This window comes from Euprymna scolopes, chromosome 2 (assembly GCF_053919585.1).
Source record: "Euprymna scolopes isolate OS-2025 chromosome 2, ASM5391958v1, whole genome shotgun sequence".
In the NCBI taxonomy this organism is placed as follows: domain Eukaryota; kingdom Metazoa; phylum Mollusca; class Cephalopoda; order Sepiida; family Sepiolidae; genus Euprymna; species Euprymna scolopes.
The window spans coordinates 110,051,062-110,070,781 of NC_136483.1; the positions used below are offsets into that span (position 1 = coordinate 110,051,062).

At 34.6% G+C, this 19,720-nt stretch overlaps 1 protein-coding gene across 2 annotated transcripts in view; it reads right to left on the bottom strand.

Moving 5' to 3' along the window:
* LOC145294172 (uncharacterized) overlaps positions 1 to 17,533 on the bottom strand; it is a 63,714-nt gene extending 46,181 nt beyond the window's left edge. For both annotated transcript variants that reach the window (XM_080141281.1, XM_080141284.1), the window contains exons 1-3: positions 17,455 to 17,533; positions 12,928 to 13,002; positions 8,640 to 8,836 (exon numbers count right to left, since the gene is read on the bottom strand). In XM_080141281.1, the coding sequence (XP_079997407.1) occupies positions 8,640 to 8,836; positions 12,928 to 12,959 (229 nt within the window). In that variant the 5' untranslated portion in view covers positions 12,960 to 13,002; positions 17,455 to 17,533. The remainder of the gene's footprint in view (positions 1 to 8,639; positions 8,837 to 12,927; positions 13,003 to 17,454) is intronic.
* Between the last annotated feature and the right edge of the window lie 2,187 nt (positions 17,534 to 19,720).

Sequence of the window (19,720 nt, forward strand, 5' to 3'; positions counted from 1 at the left end):
AGGTAGATCCATAAAAAGAATTTGTTGATATTGGATTTGAAGACGACTAAGCTGTAATCAACAGGGAAGCAGTCCCGCGATAATGTGTTCCACAGGTGAGAAACTGTTGTAAAATCAAACATTTTGCCTGAAACTACGTACATTGAAGCAAAAAATAACTTTTTTCCCCCATCGTGATGAAAAAACGTGTTAGCTTTATATTAAACTATCCCTTACCCGCTTGGCGTTGCTTAGGATACAATGAAGTCATTTTACTTTTTACTTTTTATTTGGTTGCCCATTTTTGAATTTTAGGTAGGCAGCTCCTATTATATTCTTCAATTTAAAATGAGTTATTCATTTGTTAATTTTAGTTTTAGGTAAAACCCAAATATAAAGTTTCGCATGGGTTCAATACCCTATATATTAAGTTTCATGTATGCAGACAAAAAGGTGACAGAGGAGTTTAGTAGGCAAATTTTTTAAAACAAATATATATACGCATATATAAATATATATATAGAGAGAGAGGTTTGTGTTCACTATAACCTTTTTACGCAAATATTACGCAAGTATAAATCATGTAGAATATCTGCATGAATATAGTTACACGTAATAGTTAACTAAAGATGACCATCCCATAAGAAAACATGAAAAAAACTGATAGGAAATTAATTAAAATGAGTTTAAAAGAATATGCTAATTAGCTAGATCTTTTACAGATAAATGCAATTCCACGAACCATATATAATAAAGTAGTATTCTCTTTTTAAATAAATAGAAAAAAGGCTTGCACACAGACGCACACAGACACATACATAAATCACAAATGTATATAATTCTATTAAAACGCTGGGAAATGGTCAAGTGGGTTTAACCCGATAGAGTGAATGTGGTATTGTGGTAAATGTTTCCAGTCAAGATTAATCTTCCAAAGTTCGAAATTACCATAGTTACAAAGACCATGCACCCCCTTTCCAAACTTCTTGTTGGGCCTTGTGCCTAAGTTTGTTTTTGTTTGTGAACTTTTATTCTTAATTGTCAAAAATTGATTGTAACTTTTTTAAAAACCGGAATAAATTATATAAACAAGATCAAAGTGTAGTATCTGTTCTTATGCTACACTGACGATAATTGGTCTCGATCAATGGAGGGGAAACCCTCTATACTGAGAGAATTATTATTTTTGGTCCCTACCAGAGTGCCCCTTTTGCCTTCTTTTCGAGGAGCTGGTTTAACCCCACATTAAAAACGACCTTGTGTCACATTTTGCTTTCGTGGGGAAGCAAATAAATACTAATAGAAAAAAGAGGGTTTATATGAATATCAATACATATAAAAAAAACTCCGAATGTATAGGAGTATAGATTGACCTCGAATTTTGTATGTGTAAAATACACAGGTAATTGATTTTCACAGTTCACTGGTGACTGCTGATTCTTTGTTGGAAGTGTAATGTTATGACCCTTTAGGCCGTGATCATAGCGTAGTATCTGTTAACTGTGGCAAGCGGGAGCAATGGTCAAAACATTATTATTGTTATTGTATTCTTATTAATTGATTCGAGCGACGGATGCTCGCTGGATCAGTTATTATGATTAGAAGAATAAACAATTAAACTGGGGAATAAATGATTGACGTGTGAATCGCAAAAAGAATGCGAAAATAGAAAATAGATGTAAACATTCTTTTAGTTTTGAATAAACAAATAACTAGGTGGATTAGATTGGAATGAGACACGTAATTAGGTGACGTAAGAGAACACGTGATGTAGTTAGTTTTGTAGAGATTCAGAGAGTTGAGGATTGACCACCAGAGCAGACAGATGTAGACAAGGGTGGACAGACAGCTGGGAGCGAGCTGTATGAACAGAAAATATAGAAACTGCAGATCCTGTGAAAACCAATTGAGACAACTTTAATAAATTTATATTATAAAAATATAAAGAGTTGTTTTATGGTTTTCACAAAGAAGAACAGCTGTCTCAATTATATGGTGCTGATCGCTTCATGGTTGTCACGGAGCAGCGGGAAGATACAGAAGAAATCTTCAAGAAAACAAAAGGTATGAAGCATATATTATTCTTCTTACATAGGAACTGTAAAAATATCCCGTGTGATAAATCTGATACAACATGATTCAGTTTACACGTCAATATCATGTCTCCTGGCTAACAACACAATACGATTTATACGTTTATTATCTGTCTGTTAAGAGAACAATATCTTACATCCACTAGACAACACATGACACGTTTTAATATATCATCTCCATTCCAATTTCAACCAATATACAACAGAAGTAGCAATTCTCGGTCGTTATGCTATTAAGCTAGGAATTCTCTTGAAATAAACCCTTTCTAAGGAACAAACAAAACTCTGAAGTACATCAATCAAGAATAAGTACCAGTCAGATTTTCAATGTTTTTTTCTTTATCTCACGAGCAATAAAACTCTTTTGTATATAAATTATTTATACACAACTGTTTTCCAGTAAATAATTGTTATTGTTTACTGTGCGTTTTTGTTGTTGTTGTTTGTTTTGAGTTGCTGATGGAACCGAGATATCAACCAAATGTCTGAGTACGTCGTGTCAACTACAAAGATTTGTGGATTCTTACAGTACAGCGTAGGCACATAACCATTTATAGAGAAACTAGTCAGAACGCGTGTAGTCATCATGCCATAGAGATTAGGTATTTATATATATATATATATATATATATATATATATATATAGAGAGAGAGAGAGAGAGAGAGAGAGAGATATAGATAGATAGATAGAGATAGATAGATAGAGAAAGAGAGAGTGAGAGGAGGAGAGAGAAACAGAGACAGATTGCCAGAGAGACAGAGAGACAGACTGACAGACAAAGAGAAACAAAGACACAGAGAGACAGAAACAAACAGAAACAGAAAGAAGGAAAGGAGGAAATAAGAGGAAAGGTGGTGTGTATATATATATATATATATATATATATATATATATATATAGAGAGAGAGAGAGAGAGAGAGAGAGAGAGAAAGAGAGAGAAAGAGCGGGATGGGAAGAGAGAGAAAGAGTGAGAGGGAGAAAAAGAAAGTAAGTGAGATATACAAAGAGTCATAAGAGTGAGAGAGAAACAGATAGAGCAAGAAAGCGTTAGAGAGAGAGGAGGAGAGAAGAATAATAAGCGTGAAAATATATACAGAAAGACAAATCAAAAGTAAGAAAGAGAAATTGAAAAAAAAAACAGAGAGAGATAGATAGATAGATAAAGAGATAGATAGATAGAGAGGGAGGGAGAGAGAGAGAGAGAGAGAGAGAGAGAGAGAGAGAGAGAGAGAGAGAGAGAGAGAGAATGAAAGAGAATTTTAATAGACACAGTCATAAAAATAGCGTGGTTTTATTTAATAAGTTAAATCCAAAGAAAAGACGCCTTTTATACGACTCTTTTATAGAAGGTTCTTAGGCTATTTTCGGTTCGCCTGAAAAAAAAAACATCATGTCCAGTATGATAATTGCGCAATAAGATAATCTGCACAATTCTGAATTGATTTTGTCCAATAAAAAGAGGCGCAACAATTGATTAATAAATTGTCTACTTCTTTGTTGGTAACAGAATTTAAGCGTCGCATTTTTAAAAAGTGAATTTACTTCTTTGAAAGATCTCTTTAAACGCAATCAGTTGAAATACGAAACGCAGTTGAGATTTCGAATTCATATAATCAAGTGTGATGTCTGTATCTAGATAAAAACTAGCAACGTTGACATTTCTGAAATGTTCTCCATCAAAATGTAAAAGGTCGAAGATCGATGTTGTATAGTCCACTTCAGTGTGTAAGCGCTAAGTCAACAACTAGAGACTGCGACACGCACCATCATGGCAAGTAAAAAAAAGAAAGAAAAGCATTATCTACATCCTTCTGATAGAATGCTTTTGTACGAATCGAAAATTGTAGTTTTTTTAATAAATAAATATTTATTTTAAAAAATACTGCGCGTGTCTGTTTTTTTAAGAGTCATGTTCTGAATTTTATTTCCCAAGTGCTTTATAAACAGTGGAATTATATATATATATATATATATATATATATATATATATATATATATATATATATATATATATATATATATATATATATATACACGCATTTCAGCCCGGCGTTGCCCAGGTGTTTGGATGTGTCTGTTGAGAAAAAAAAAAGTGGTAGTAGGAAGGCAGGCTCGAATCCGTCACGCGAAGGAGGAAAAGAACGGGGGGAAAAACCTGACGTCTTTGCAGTTACGACCACCGCCAAACCTGAAGTAACTTATGTTTAAATTAAGGCTAGACAATCTAAAGGAGAGGATAAATTTAAAAAATATCGGCGAAAAAGCGACCCCCCCGTAGAAAAGTGTCTAGTTGAAGGTGAAGATATTAATGTTTTTAGCAAATTTTTCGATATTTGTCGTATGAAAGATCGAAGTTTAAAACGATACTGATCTTGTGAAAATCCGTCGCCTCTATTGAAAGTTTAAGTCAGACATGCAAACAGACATACATACATACATACATTTATATATAAGTAACTAAAAATTTTCGACACAAACTGATGAAAAAGCTTGCCCTATCTCTGAATACCCTTTATGTAAAATTTCAAATATTTAGACCAGAAATTGTCTGAGTAATTTGGAAGAGACCGCAGAGGTCAATTTTTAAAAACTTTGACCCCTATTATGAACCCTTAAAATTTATTGTTTTGGGCTCAAATCAAGTTATTTAGTTAGATCCATGTCCAAAGAACCTATATCTAAAATGTCAAGTGCGTAGGAGGAGTTTGGTAGAGTTCTCAAAGGTCAAATCGTTGAACTTTGACCCCTTAATCGCCAAATTTCTGGCCAAAAACCGATCACATCGATTTTCCCAAATCTCAGTACCCTGTATATCAAATTTCGAGTCTGTAGACTAAAAATTGACAAAGTTATTACGTAGGGAAATGTACACAGACACACAGACACACAGATACACACACAGGCACTTTCACTTTTATATATATATATATATATATATAAATATATATATATATATATATATATATATATATATATATATATATATATATATATATATATAGATGGAAAAGAGGCTTGCCTTTTTTCTGTTGTTCTTGACCTTCGGGCTGGGATCAAAGTGTAGTATCTATTCCGGCAGATACTGCAAGCAAAGACCATATGTGGGGGCAACCCCACATATAAGACCTTGGTCAATGTAGGGGCAACCTTTTATACCAATTGTCACTATCCAGCTCCCCTACTCCCCAGGGAGTTGGTCCCCATTTCCCCTTCATTCCTCACATTAAAAATCGGCCTTGTGCCTAATTTGCTCGGTGGGGGAGCAAATAAATACCTTGCCTTTTTTCTATTGTTCTTGGCCTTCGGGTCGGGATCAAAGTGTAGTATCTCTTTGGCAAATGCTGCACTTTGTACCAGTCAATGGAGGGGAAATCCTCTATACTGGGACAATTATTATTTTTGGTAACCAGAGTGCCCCCTTTTTTCCTATTTTTAGGGGAGCTGGTTTTTACCCCACATTAAAAACGACCTTGTGCCTAATTTGCTTTGGTGGGGAAGCAAATAAATACAATAAATAGAAATATGAATATCAATACACACAAAAAGAAATACAAATTTATAGGAGTATAGATAGATAGATATAATTATCGCTATAACTATTTATTTATATATATAACTAGCATGGGTGCCCGGCATTCCCCGAGTGTTTGGAGGTGTATGCTGAGAAAAAAAAGGTCAATTTTTTAAAACTTTGACCCCTGTTATGACCGCTTAAAATGTATTGCTTTGGGCTCAAATCAAGTTATTAAGTTAGATCCATGCCCAAAGAACCTATATCTAAAATTTCAAGTGTTTAGACACCACATTGTCGGATGTGATTGATAGAGTTCTCAAAGGTCAAATCGTTTAATTTTGACCCCTTAACAGCCAAATCTCTGGCCGAAAATCAATTACCCAGATTTTCCCAAATCTCAGTACCCTGTATATCAAATTTCAAGTCTGTAGACTAAAAATTGACAAAGTTATCGCGTAGGGAAATGTACACAGACAGGCACACAGATAGACACTCAGTCACTTTTATAGATATGTATATAGATAGATATATAGATAGATTAAACAAAATATATAAGTATACATAAATATATATGGAAACAATTATACAAGTATAATTCATGTAGAATACCTGCATGAATATAATTGCACGTAATAGTTAATTAAAGATGATCATCCCATAAGAAAAAACTAATTCGGAATTAATGTAAATGAATGTTTAAAAGAATATGCAAACTACCTAGATCTTTTGCAGATGAATGTAATTGTACGATCCATATATAAGAAAAGAGGGGTTTTAATATGAATATCAACACACACACACAAAACGAATTTATAGGAGTGTATATATATATATATATATATATATATATATATATATATATATATATATAGAGAGAGAGAGAGAGAGAGAGAGAGAAAAGATTAGAAGAATACAGAAACAAAAACACACACAAACAGATATACATGTACACAGATATAAAAAAAATAACAAAATCGAAGACTACCTTGTCGAACCGGAAAATTCTTCTGACGAACTCGAGAATCTATACAGGGAATCTTTCATTTAATCCAAAGATAGAATGTTCTCGTTCTGTCAACCATGACCGATTAAAAGTAATTCGCAATTGTCGCCCGCCCTAAGGATTGCACCTTCAAACTCTACAAGATTTTAATTTACAACTGAAGTTTACAGAAAATTTTTTTCTGCCCGGAATTATGGGAGCTTTGAACCTATATACGAGGTGGCTTCAATAGGTTTCCGGACTTTTTTCGTATGGAAAAGTTTATTGATAGTACAGACATAAAACTCTAGTCCCCTTCGAAGTAATCTCCTCCGACTGCAATGCACTAGTTGTACCGTTCTGACACCGTCTGGAAGGCCCCATGGAAGTTCTCTTGTATGGGCGTGTCAATGATCTTCGTCACAGCCGCATTCATTTCCTCGATTATCTCATAACACCTGCCTCTAGAATTTTATTTGAGCTTAGAGAATAACCAAAAGTAACAGGAAGCAAGATCTGAACTATAGGGATGATGAGGAACTGTGTTGATGCCCATCTTAGTCAAATAGTCAAGGATGGAGTTGTGTGTCTGATGCAGTCTTGGTGGATATACCGCTGACCAGATTTGAAGAGTGCTGGCCTCTTCCGACGGAATCTTTTCCCAAACCTAAAACTTCAACATAGTATTCCTTGTTGACTATCTGTCCAGTGTGTACGCAGTGCATGTAGATCATGCCCGTGCTGTCAAAATAAGAAAAAGAAAAAAAGAGAAAGGGGGGGGCATCATACAATCTTACCACTTTTCATTATACATCACTGCTTATTACTACAGATTATATTCATATTGAACACGGATTATCGCCAGATCACCGACGTTAAGCATCCATGAACCTGGACAGTACCACATGGGTGACCATTTGGGAATGCTATGCGCTGTATGTACCGCGACGGAGCATAGAAATTTCCAGGTTGATTTCTGAGGATGCGGTTAATCCACTGCCAGATACGCATCCTTAGTCTTCGTAAAGACATGCGTCTAAAAAAAAAATGAACACTGACATAAAAGCCTGAGGCCTACTATGTGCTCTGTCTTGTGGCAGCCATTGCACCGACTGAAATTAGCAGCAGTACCAAAAAGTGTGTTTTGTTCTGCACAACGCCTTCACCACTATAAACAAATTATCTGTGTGGATTTCCGAACAACTTAGTTATTGTGGTGGAGCTCATACGTTGAAATCGACGGGAGTGTCCACACACACACACACACACACACACACACACACACACACACACATATATATATATATATATATATATATATAACTGGTCTTTATCGTGACACCCTGCGCTGATGATTTCCGAAAGGATGAAACACTAATGTCTGTAGATATTTAATAATTATTATAGTAAATAATTATATATATATATATATATATATATATATATATATATATACAACAATTTATTATTTATTTTTTAATTGTTACTTTATCTATTATTTATACTTGATGGTTCTAATATTGTAGTAAATTGTATACTAAGTTTGTTTAGTAGGTTATTGTCGCTCAGCATATACGCTACTTCATTGAGTCGTCTTAGTCTCCAGGGGGTTTCTCTTTCATAACTTTTATTTCATCTCATAAGGGTAAATGATTTCCTTTTTTTCCTCCATACTTGCTGACTACAATATTGGCGTCTTCAAGTCCAATGTAAATAAATTCGTATTGAACCGTCCTCGTAAATAATGCAATTATACCAAATTTCCCCTACAAACGATTTTTACGCAACTGTCCCAATGACTACAATACACACATAAACCATTATCCTCAAGTGGTATCCGGACCTTGATATATGATAACCACTTTGTATTAAAACAACAAAAAAAAAAACATACTCGACTTTTCAATATCTACAGCTATTACGTCTTTTTAATGTTCTTTTAACCTTTCTTTCAGTGGTCGATAAATAATACGAATTAAAAAAAATATTAGAAACAAAATGAACAGCTAGTTCGTTACTTGGCAGTTGGTAGAGATTCAATTCAACAATAAAATCATCAGGTTCTTTTACCGTAACTCGAGTCTTTTCCGAAGAATTTTCTATGTATTTTCCGTGCGTGTGCCAATTCTTTATCAGTACCGTTTCCTAGCCTCATCATACATTTGACCGCTTCCAGGAACAGCAGCGGTGCCACAACGTCGTGCTTGACGAGGAAATTCCGAAAGTCTTGACGGTACCGACGAGACCGGAAGATTTCTTCCAGTGATCTAAAGAGATCAAGAAAGATAATTTCAAATGAATCAATAGAATTATTTCAAGAATTAAAAAGAAATATTATTAACAATTATGATCTCTCTCTCTCTCTCTCTCTCTCTCTCTCTCTCTCTCTCTCTTTTCTAAAGTTTGGTGCAAAAACAATATCGTTTTCTCACATATTTTACTTTTATATATGACTCGTCTGGGTGTCTGGTGTTGCGTCGATGTTTGGAGGTGTGTGTTGAGCAAAAAAAAAAAAAGGTTGTAGTGGGCAGGCAGGCTCGAATACATACCGCCAAGGAGGAAAAGAACGTGAGAAAATTAAAAAAAAAATGCGACGTCATTGCCGTTGTGTCCATCGCAAAACCAGAAGTGGCGTAGTTTTAAATTAAGGCTAGTTAATCGAAACCCACTGTTCTGCCAGATCAAACATACCCATTCCTGCGTCTCGATACATCTTCTATCATTATATGTAATCAGTTTTTTAAAATAGTCGACCATATAGGAGCCTATTCGTGACCACACACACACACACACACACACACACACACACACACACACACACACACACACACACACACACACACACGCACACACAGAGACACACACACACTCACACAGACATTCAACTTTATATTATATATATATATTATAATATAAAGCTGAATGTCTCTGTGTGTGTGTTTGTGTGTGTGTGTATGTGTGTGTGTCTGGTCACGAATATGCTCCTATATGGTTGACTATTTTAAAAACTGATTACATATAATGATAGAAGATGTATCGAGACACAGGAATGGGTATGTTTGATCTGGCAGAACAGTGGTTCATTAAAATTGTGGGGTCTGCGTTCGCGCCTGGCCTCCATAGAATGGAAATAGGCACAAACTTTAATAAAGACTTTTCATATCTAACTGCGTAAATATACTTTCATAATTATGTTTCAGTGTGAAGAAATATGGTATAATAAAATTATGGGGTGTTCGTTCGCGCCTGACCTCCATAGAATGGAAATATGTCACAAAGTTTAACAAGATTTTTTAATATAGATCCACAGAATATTGTGATAAGTGTTTCAGTGTGAACAGGTATGGTATAATAAATTATGGGGGTTTTCTATTTTATTTTTACTTTCATCATATTTTGTTTTAGTTTTGATATCCTCAAATTCGAAGCTATCTCTTTACAACCCTTCCTTTTCATAACCTATCATACTTTCATAAATCATTTATTTTTATTTTGTGTAGGCTGTTTTTGAACCCAGTCAACGACGGGTACTTTTGCTGGTATATATATATATATATATATATATATATATATATATATATATATATATATATATATATATATATATATACACATATGTGGATATATATATATATATATATATATATATATATATATATATGACGATGATGATGGATGTTACAGATTATTTAAAAGAAAAAGAAATATATATATATATATATATATATATATATACATATATAATGAGATAAATCAGAGATTAGAAATCAAGTGAATTGCCCTATTAGATTAATTACAGTAAGGTAATATTTTCAGGACGATCCTAGCCAAAAAGGTAAAGCTAAACACATAAAGAATATAGCAAAATATAAGTGTAATGATTAAAGTTAAATTTTGTAGATTATCCATAAAATTATTAAAGTTAAGAATTTGTTGTTTGAAACAAGGAATATATGGAAAAGAATTATATTTATTTCCTTAATCCGTGGATTTTCAATAATGTCTAATATCATCAGAGGAAATGAAATGCGATTAGCAAAATTTTCAGTTATTTTGCTGGGGGAGGGATTGAAAATGTGTACAATTTAAAATGAAATCCCGTTACGTTACGTTATGAGTGGGGGAAAAAAGGAAAAAAATGGGGGAAATCGATTAAAATAAAGCAACGTGATATTACTTCTTTCTTAGAACTGCACGCCTGTGGAACTCTGTTCCGTCTGCCTGCTTCCCACCGGACTACAACTTGGATGTGTTCAAGTCCAACGTTAACAAATTTCTAATGAACCGCCCCCTTAAGTAAACACTTCATCAAATCTCCACACTAACGTAATGTACTTGCAATAACCCTTATCCCTGAGTGGCTTCCGGGCCTTGATAAGTGGTGATCACTGTGTTAAAAAAAAATTACTCGAAAATCCTAGAGACTAATTACGCTCAAACCCAAGAGGCATTCCCTCTCTTTACAGAGAGAAAGCCTTCTCAACCAAACGTGAACAGTCTTCAAGATCTTTTAATGGAATAATGAGTGAGCACGAATCAGGATTAAAAAAATAGTTCCTGCTAAAGTTCGCTGCATATGACGGGCTATTAAAAAGATGGTCAGTGAATGAAGACTCGTATGTGTTGGCAAGTACGTGTATTGCTTGGTATGTCCCATTTCTGATTTTGGTAGGTACATTGTTTATTCATCTCTCATTATTTTTAATTTAATTAATTATCATTTATTTTATTATTTAATTTAAACATTTCTTAAATTCATTATTGATTTTCGTATTAGATGCCGTATCAAATTCGGCTTCGCGCATCTTTTTTTTATCGTCTACTTACCTTTTTCATTATTTTCCTCTCCCTTAATAACCTTCTCTCCCGTCCCCCTTTCTCTCCTCTCTCTTCCCCACCCTTTCTCTTCTTCTCTGCCTCTGGTTTGCTAATTCAACCCCCTTCTATTCTATCTCTGTCATCTGTCACTTTTTTATTTCTTATATTTCCTCTATTTTTTTTTATTTCGTCTTCTTTTTCATGAGATTACAAATGGAGTTATTGTTTTTTGAATTTTGTATCTTATTTCTCTTCCCTATAAGAAACTTTAAAATCTGCAAGGTCTGACGAAATTATCGAATCGTTAACTCGATTCTAATAGTGAAAACATGTGTAGCTAAGCAGATAAAAACGATAATATATATGAATATCTTCATATATATATATATATATATATATATATATATATATGATCATTATATAGTGATTAGATAACTCTGACAGACGTTAAAAACATTTAAAAAATGTTTTTAATTTCAGCAATATTTCTCGCTGTTAACGGTAGCGGAACGGATTAAGTCCTTGCTAATGAAGCCAGAGATGACTTCTGTTGCCAGGTTCGAATCTATCCACTGGTATTAATAATGACACCCTGCACTGATGATTCCTGAAAGGATGAAACACTACTGTCTGTAGGTATTTAATAATTATTATAGTAAATAATTATATACTAGCAGTTCAGCCCGGCTTTGCTCGGGCCCTATGTACTGTACTATTCATAACTTTATGTGCATATATATATATATATATATATATATATATATATATATATATATATATATATATTAAAAATTTTGACTCATGTCCAGATAACCTACATCTAAAATTTCAAGTGTTTAGATCCAAAATTGCCGGAGGAGTTTAGTAGATTCTGCAAAGGTTAACCCTTTTCAACTTTGACCCCTTGGCAGCCAAAAATTCGTCCAAAACTGATTAAAAAGTTTTCTGCTTGTCTGAATACCTTTTATGTAAAATTTCAAATGTTTAGACACAAAATTGGCTGAATAGTTTGCTAAAGACCGCAAATTTTAAATTTGTTTTAACTTTGACCCCTTGGCAGCCAAACTTTCGGCCAAAAACAGATTAAAAAGATTGCCCTATATCTGAATACACTTTATGCATAATTTCAAATGTTTAAACCAAAAATTGGCTGAGTAATTTGGTAGAGACCGCATAGGTAAAATCTTTTAAAACCTTGACCCCCAATTTTGCCCCCTTAATATCAAATCACATTAAAAAGTTTGATCTATGTCCAAGAAACCTACATCTAAAATTTCAAGTGTTTAGACCCAAAATTGGCGGACGAGTTTAGTAGAGTTTTCAAAGTTCAAATCGTTAAACTTTTACCCCTTGACAGCAAAATTTCTTTCCTAAAACCGATTTCAAAGATTTTCCCAAATCTTAATACCCTTTATGTCAAATCTCGAATCTGTAGACTGAAAATCGACAGATTAGTTTGGTACGGAAATGTACACACAGACACACACAGAGTCATTTTCACTTTTATAGATATGTAGATATATGACACTATCATACTTACTCGGGAGGATATTTGGGTCGTGTGGACCTCATTTCCTTTGTAATCCAGATATATTTGAAGAAGCACCTTGTAACACTGAAAGAGAAACGAAATTCTTTAAACAAATTTCTCGTAAAAATTTATTTGCCGGCCATATTGGATTAGATATTATTAAACGGAATATTTGCCATTTTAATAGTTATTGCTAGTTGTTGAATATTTATAAATTGTTTTCCACTGAAATATCTGAAACAGATGGTTGATTGTGGCGACAAAATGTAACTGTTTATCTGCGAATAAATAATAAAAAAAATATTTTGCTCTTGTTGTTGAGCACTATCTAACAACTTCGTTGTATTCATTAGTTTAGTTCCTACATTTGAATACCTCAAACCTGGATTTATATATATATATATATATATATATATATATATATATATATATATATGTATATATATACATATATATATATATATGCATATATATAATAATAATATATATAATAATAATATAATATATATATACTGACTGCCCCTGCGTTGTCTTAAATAAGAAATCGGTATTATGTTGAATCTTTATAAATTTAATTATAAACACTTCTATACAAAATATCCCGATTAACTTGAGTATCTGGATACTGAAAATAACATTTATAAAAAAGACTAGTTTTGATTAAACCTATTTAAATAAAATAAGACATATACGTTTATTGGGAATTATGTTATTAAACAAAAAAAGTAATGAAGGACCTCCTTTTTTCACCATTGTTTGTAAAATGTAGTTGTGTATACAATGTTTTTTTTTTAGATACTGTTAGAAATTTCAGAATGCAAGGGCGATAACCGCATGATTTGCAATCACGCGATTAATTTGACCAATGGTATTGCATTGATTCAGTTGCTGCGGAGGATGCAGAAGTGGCGGGAATTTTGTGTTTCAAAAAACAGATTTCAACTTGACGTCGAGCCAAGCAGACGCGCGTAATCTCGCTCTATGCCTAATGAACTAAGGCATGGTTCTACCCCATTTATTTCTCCGCTCATTTAAATGCGGATACTAGCCAGAGGCTAAAATGTTCTACGGATTAATTACTTCCTTATCATTGCCCGCCAAGGGGCATATTATTTTATGATCATCGATCGCAAAGTGCGTTGATCGTATCGACAGTCTGGAAGGATTTCGCGAACCCTCAACCAATTCTACGAGCGGCCGAGTCTACCAGCATCTTCACAAGAAGAAAACTACCTTCGCCTTTCAAGGCATAAACTACAACTACCTTCGCCTTTCAATGCAAGAACTACCCGCCATTTGGCAGAAGCTAAAGAGGACACTCTTTTGCAATATGGACTCCTTTTTTACCCTTTTGTAAATAAAATTATTCTTGGATTTAAGGTGAGCCTTTGTTGCTTTTCTGTGTCTCTTTCATTCTGCCATAGGCAAAAACGAGTAAGAGAAATTCTTACAATACATAAAACACGACATTCATATATGAACAGATAGTTGAAGGTTGGATATGGGATTTTTTGGGTTATACGACTTCTCCAGGCAACGCTGGGTCACAAGCAGCTAGTTTTAAATAATAGAGTTGTCAATATTCTGTTAACAGAGTTGGAATGTCCCTGTTTTCGCGTCGAGCTTAACAAATCTTACATTCTCATATAACATGTGCACGAACGTGTGTCCTCCTTGCTTCAGTAATCACGCACGCCAATTTAATCTCGCTAGTATTTGATAATAACAAAAATGAAAGGAAATATTTTTTTACTGTTAATATAAGCAAAAAAATATATTTTTATTAAAAAAGAACAAGGTAATGCTTACTTTTGTCTTATTGGTTTGTTTTGTATGCTTATCGATTAGTTTTGCCTTCATTTCTTATCGATATATATATATATATATATATATATATATATATATATATACACACACACACACATTTTAATAGTATAATATATATCCTTTTTATGCTTTTTAAATTGCCAGATCTATTTAAGCTCCATGAAAATGGATTGAGCTTTCAGAGCATATTTATCATTTGTAAACAATTTAAATACCACAAGTATATCTAAATCACAAAAAAAGTCTCTTATGGATTTATATGGATCTCTGATGAGTTGTTTGGTATTCCATTCAACGAACACGTGTAAGACGTACTAGATATATAATAAAATATGAATATGCTTTAAATATACTTATGGAATTTGAATTATTTATCAACGAATACGTGTCATACGAATCATCAGCGTGGCTGAATCTAGCGAGATTCAGAACCGAACTCCCAGAACTCGGCTGGTTAATCATAAAGAGAGAGAGAGAGAGAGAGAGAGAGAGAGAGAGAGAGAGAGAGAGAGAGAGAGAGAGAGAAGGAGGGGGGATACGGAAGAGATTTGTGTTCTTTTTCTTATCACTTAGTTTCGTTTCAATGATTTCAAGTAATAATTAGGAATTAAATTGCAAACCGATAGAAAGTGGGTGAAGCCAACTTGTATTAAATAACTGTGTCCTCATATATAGAATCCGTGAAATCAAACATATTAATAAATTCAACTTGCTTTTCCCGTTCTAAAAGGGTGTTTATGCCGAAAGCTGTTCTTAACATGAAGGGCTGAGGGTTTTGATTCCGAAACATATTTTCTTATTTTTAATCTCCCTGTAATCAGCTTCTTAAAGGTAAGCCTTCGGATGGTCCTCCAGTGCACTTTTACTAAATAATCTTACGTCTTATAAAGCACACAATTATATAAATCATTCAAAATAAGAAAAAAAAATGTGTTAGAAATGAAGCCTAAGTTAAATTAGTAATAAAAGAAAGCTTAATATCGTAGGAAAACGAGATGACTAGACATGTATAGCTATTGATTGAGAAAATCAAAAAGAAGCTGGTAGTTCTACAAAATTTTAATTGAAGCAAACTGACTTCTGTCGAAGTAAACATATATAATATATATCCCTCCTCATCCGAGGGTCGGGCCGCATCCGTCGCTATCCTGGTTCCCGGGAGCATACTTGTGATGTACTTCTGACCGTGTTCGTCGCTCCCAGCTCACAGGACCATTGATGCAACCCAGCAGGGCTACATTCTTACTTGTCTAGTGGTGGACCCCTCAAGGGTGACCAGACTCTCACTGGTCACTGGAAAATATCTTCTGCTGCTCAGGGCACGCGAAATGTGCATGACCCTAAGTTCGTGTGGCAACATTGTCGATTTCGGCCGTCACTCTGACTTCGTGCTGGATCCAGTCTGTCTCCTCCATCGTCTGGCGTCAGGGGATATCTGAAACAAACTGCATCTTCATCTCAGGCCGACAATCGAGAAAGAAGGAAAAACTCTGGGACATTTTTATATAACGAAACAAAATAATTATTCATAAATCGGTTTACACTTGTTTAGTCGAGTTCTTTGATCCAAGCTTCATGATGCAGGTTGTATACTTAAGATCCACTAATCAATTTCCCAGCTAAGAACAAGAGCCTTCAACTTAGCTCTTATGAGGGTTTCGCCCCCCCAGGCGGGGTGAGAACGATGTGGACGCCTCGATGCCAGCTAGTAAAAAACGACTCTGGACCCTAACTCCTAACTCCAAAAAGTCAATCGTTTTTATCAAATCAGAAATTCCTCCCTCTGCCCTTTTGGAGTTATTCTTCTCTTTTCCATTATCTTTTCTTTCTCTCGTGAACTCATTATTTTATTCTTTTCATTTTCTGTTTCTTTTCTCTCTTCTTCGTCTTTCATGACCATATCTCCCCCTAGGTTCAATTTATTTATTTATCTGTCCAACCAACCCATCACTGGCTGGTGATCTGGCAGTTGGGCCCAACGAGAACACCTCCCAGACACTAAAACAGACCTTTTGAACCCAAGTCATTGTACCTTTCAACAAAACATTGTTTCTTTAATAATTTGAATTGTAGTTCTAACCTAAACCAGAAACGATCCTGTATTGTTTTTTCTGCCAACTCGAGAATCTCATTATCATATTTATTTATTTATTTATTTCCCATCGAAATATTCACTATTTCTTCTCTCATTGAAACATTTACTCTTTTCTGTGGACAGGAATCTCATAAACATCTGTTTTTCCTCTCCCATCTTCTCTTCCTCTATTTGAAAAGCAAGATCATCTGGTGTCGCCAGGGATCTCGTCATACATAAAGCTCGTGTAAGATTTTGTTTAAGGTTGGAATAGGTTTAGTTTACAGTTAGTTTACGGTTAGGATACGGTTAGTTTAGACATGACTTATCGTTAGGGTAAAAAAAACAGTTCGTTCCAAATTCTGTAGAAATACCAAGAAACATTTTCTACAATGAGTTTATTTTTATTTCGAAATAGTTTAAATACCTATATAAGGGTTAGGCTATGGCCATAGAAATGATGTGATATCAGAGTATGTGAATATGATAATATGATTGGCGTGTATGAATGGGTGAATGAATATGCCGAGCTTAGATTAAGCGCAATTCATATTCCCTATCCTCCCCGCAAAAAAATGAACCCTCTGTCTAATTATGATTTTTTTACAAAATCATAATAATTATAAGACGCTTACCTTTGTCGTCTTGTCTTTGAAGAGCCTTTTGAATGTGTGAAGTTTTAAAGACGTCACTAATCGTTAACATAAAAAACGAACGTTTTTAATGAATGACGCCATAAAGAATGAATGATAACTTTTGGGAAACCATTTGTGACGTTATCAACTTCAAAGTAAATATGTATATTTCTTTTTTTTACGGGCGGCAGACTCCTTTTGAGAGGATCTGATTGAGCCAGATTAGAAATTTGCTGTGACGATCAAACTTACAAAAACCAACGGGCACTCCATTCGCACGAGCATAACTGGGGCAAAAAATAACCCAAAAGCCGTCCTGACCAATTTGAATCAAAGCGTTTTGTATAGCGTTGACAATTGCCTTTTTTGCGTCTCTTCCAGGCGATTTGAAGCGAAATTCAGCAAATAGACCTCTACCATGCACCCCCCCAAAAAAAAACAAAAACAAAAAAAAAAAAACAAGTAGCAGTGATACGAGCAAACAGAATGTATTCGAACTCATTTTAAAAATTTAAGTCGCTTCGCCAGGGTTACAGTCGTTACTTTACAAGGATGGAATGATAAAATGGAGTACTGTTGTCACATCTGAGCAGAGACTGCTCGGCGCACGCTATCCTGCCTTGGTAAAGTACAAAACCGGCTTTGAAAACTAGTAGGTCATGCAATATCTTTTCCACAGAAGGGACGTTACGAGCCTGTCTCTGCTCTATCGTTATTTTCATGGTAAGTGCTCGCGCTCGTGCTCGTGCTCGACGGAACTCCAACTTATTGCCCCCCCCTTGTCAAACTTTCACAAAACATTCAACTCTCTACAACCATTATAAACTATTTCCCAACTCTATATGTGCCTAAATCTAAACGCAGATTCCATGAACAAAGCTGAAACACTGTTCCGCTCTCCTGCTTCCCGAGTAAATACACCATGGTAACCTTCAAATCCAACGTAGACAAGTTCTTGTTGAGCTGTCCCCATCAATAATCAAATTCTACCGAATTTACACCATTAACGTAGTTGTGCATTTAACGAACCAGACGTAACTCAGCATTTGCTCGGCTTTGTCCGGCGCATGACTGCAACAGCCGGATAAAACCGAGCGTTGGTGATAAAATAAAAACAACGCTACAACAAAATAACTGTACTATGAAATTGTAAAATGCAGAAACAAAAAAATTAAATAACAAAAACCTACCGTTCATTTATGTTTTTTTATTATTATTATTATTATTGTTTGGAATTGTGTTCTGTTTTCGAAATAAATGCATATAAAGCAAGTTTTTTTTGTTAAATAATAGAAAACTTTTTTTTTGTCTGAACTGTTTTTTTTTTTTCAATTTTTAACGTAAAAAACATATTGTCTATATCTTAAACACGTAAAAGTTAATTTTTTTTTTGAACTCTTTATTTCAAATAAATGGAAAAAGCCTAAAAGAGGGTAATAAAAAGCATTTGGGGGGGGGGGAGCAGGAACAAGGATTATTTGTACATTTTTCTTTCGCCAGAAACAAGGACTTTTTTTTTTTTTTTTTTTTTGCTACAAGGACGTTTATTTATTTATTAGTGGTAGGAGGGTTTCGGCGTTCCTATTTGGTACAGTGACCAAGAAACCCTCCTTTTCGGCGGTGTCGTATCCACCGAAGACCCAGACCGGTGTCAGAAGTCTGCCGACGTTGTGTTTTCTGCGGTTAAAAACGAACTCTTCGATTTCTACCGTATGGCTTGGGCCTCCAATCTGCCGGGGATTCCTAAGAAAATAGTCCCTGCATATATCACGCAGGAAAATTTTCCAATCCACAATTGTGTGGCAAGAGAACGTAACCAACATTCGCGATGGAGATTTTTTGTAGATGCCATCTCGAACGCCCATAAGTATATTATTTTTATTATACATGCGATGGTTAGTCGGGATTTTGAGAAGAAGGTCCCAATCCTAATGGAGGTCCATCGACATGTTACACTTCTACATCTCCAACCGTAACCGTCGGAAAGGCTTGTTCTCTTTGCAAGTACACAATCCTGGCCAAAATGTAAACACCTTTTCTCTTCTGCCAACAATTTCCGTTGCTGGCAAAAGTTTAGTGTAGCCTCTGGGGTCTGGAGCTGGTCCGCAAGGTTTGTAATATTCATTATTATTTCGTCAGTTATCTTTTTAAAACAATTTTTTTTTAACTCTCTTCAAATAAGCGTTTCTTGAGTTGTGACGTTGTTCCAATTGATAGCGAAATTCTCGTCTGCTTACTCGGCAACGCTCGGTTATATCCGGCTGTT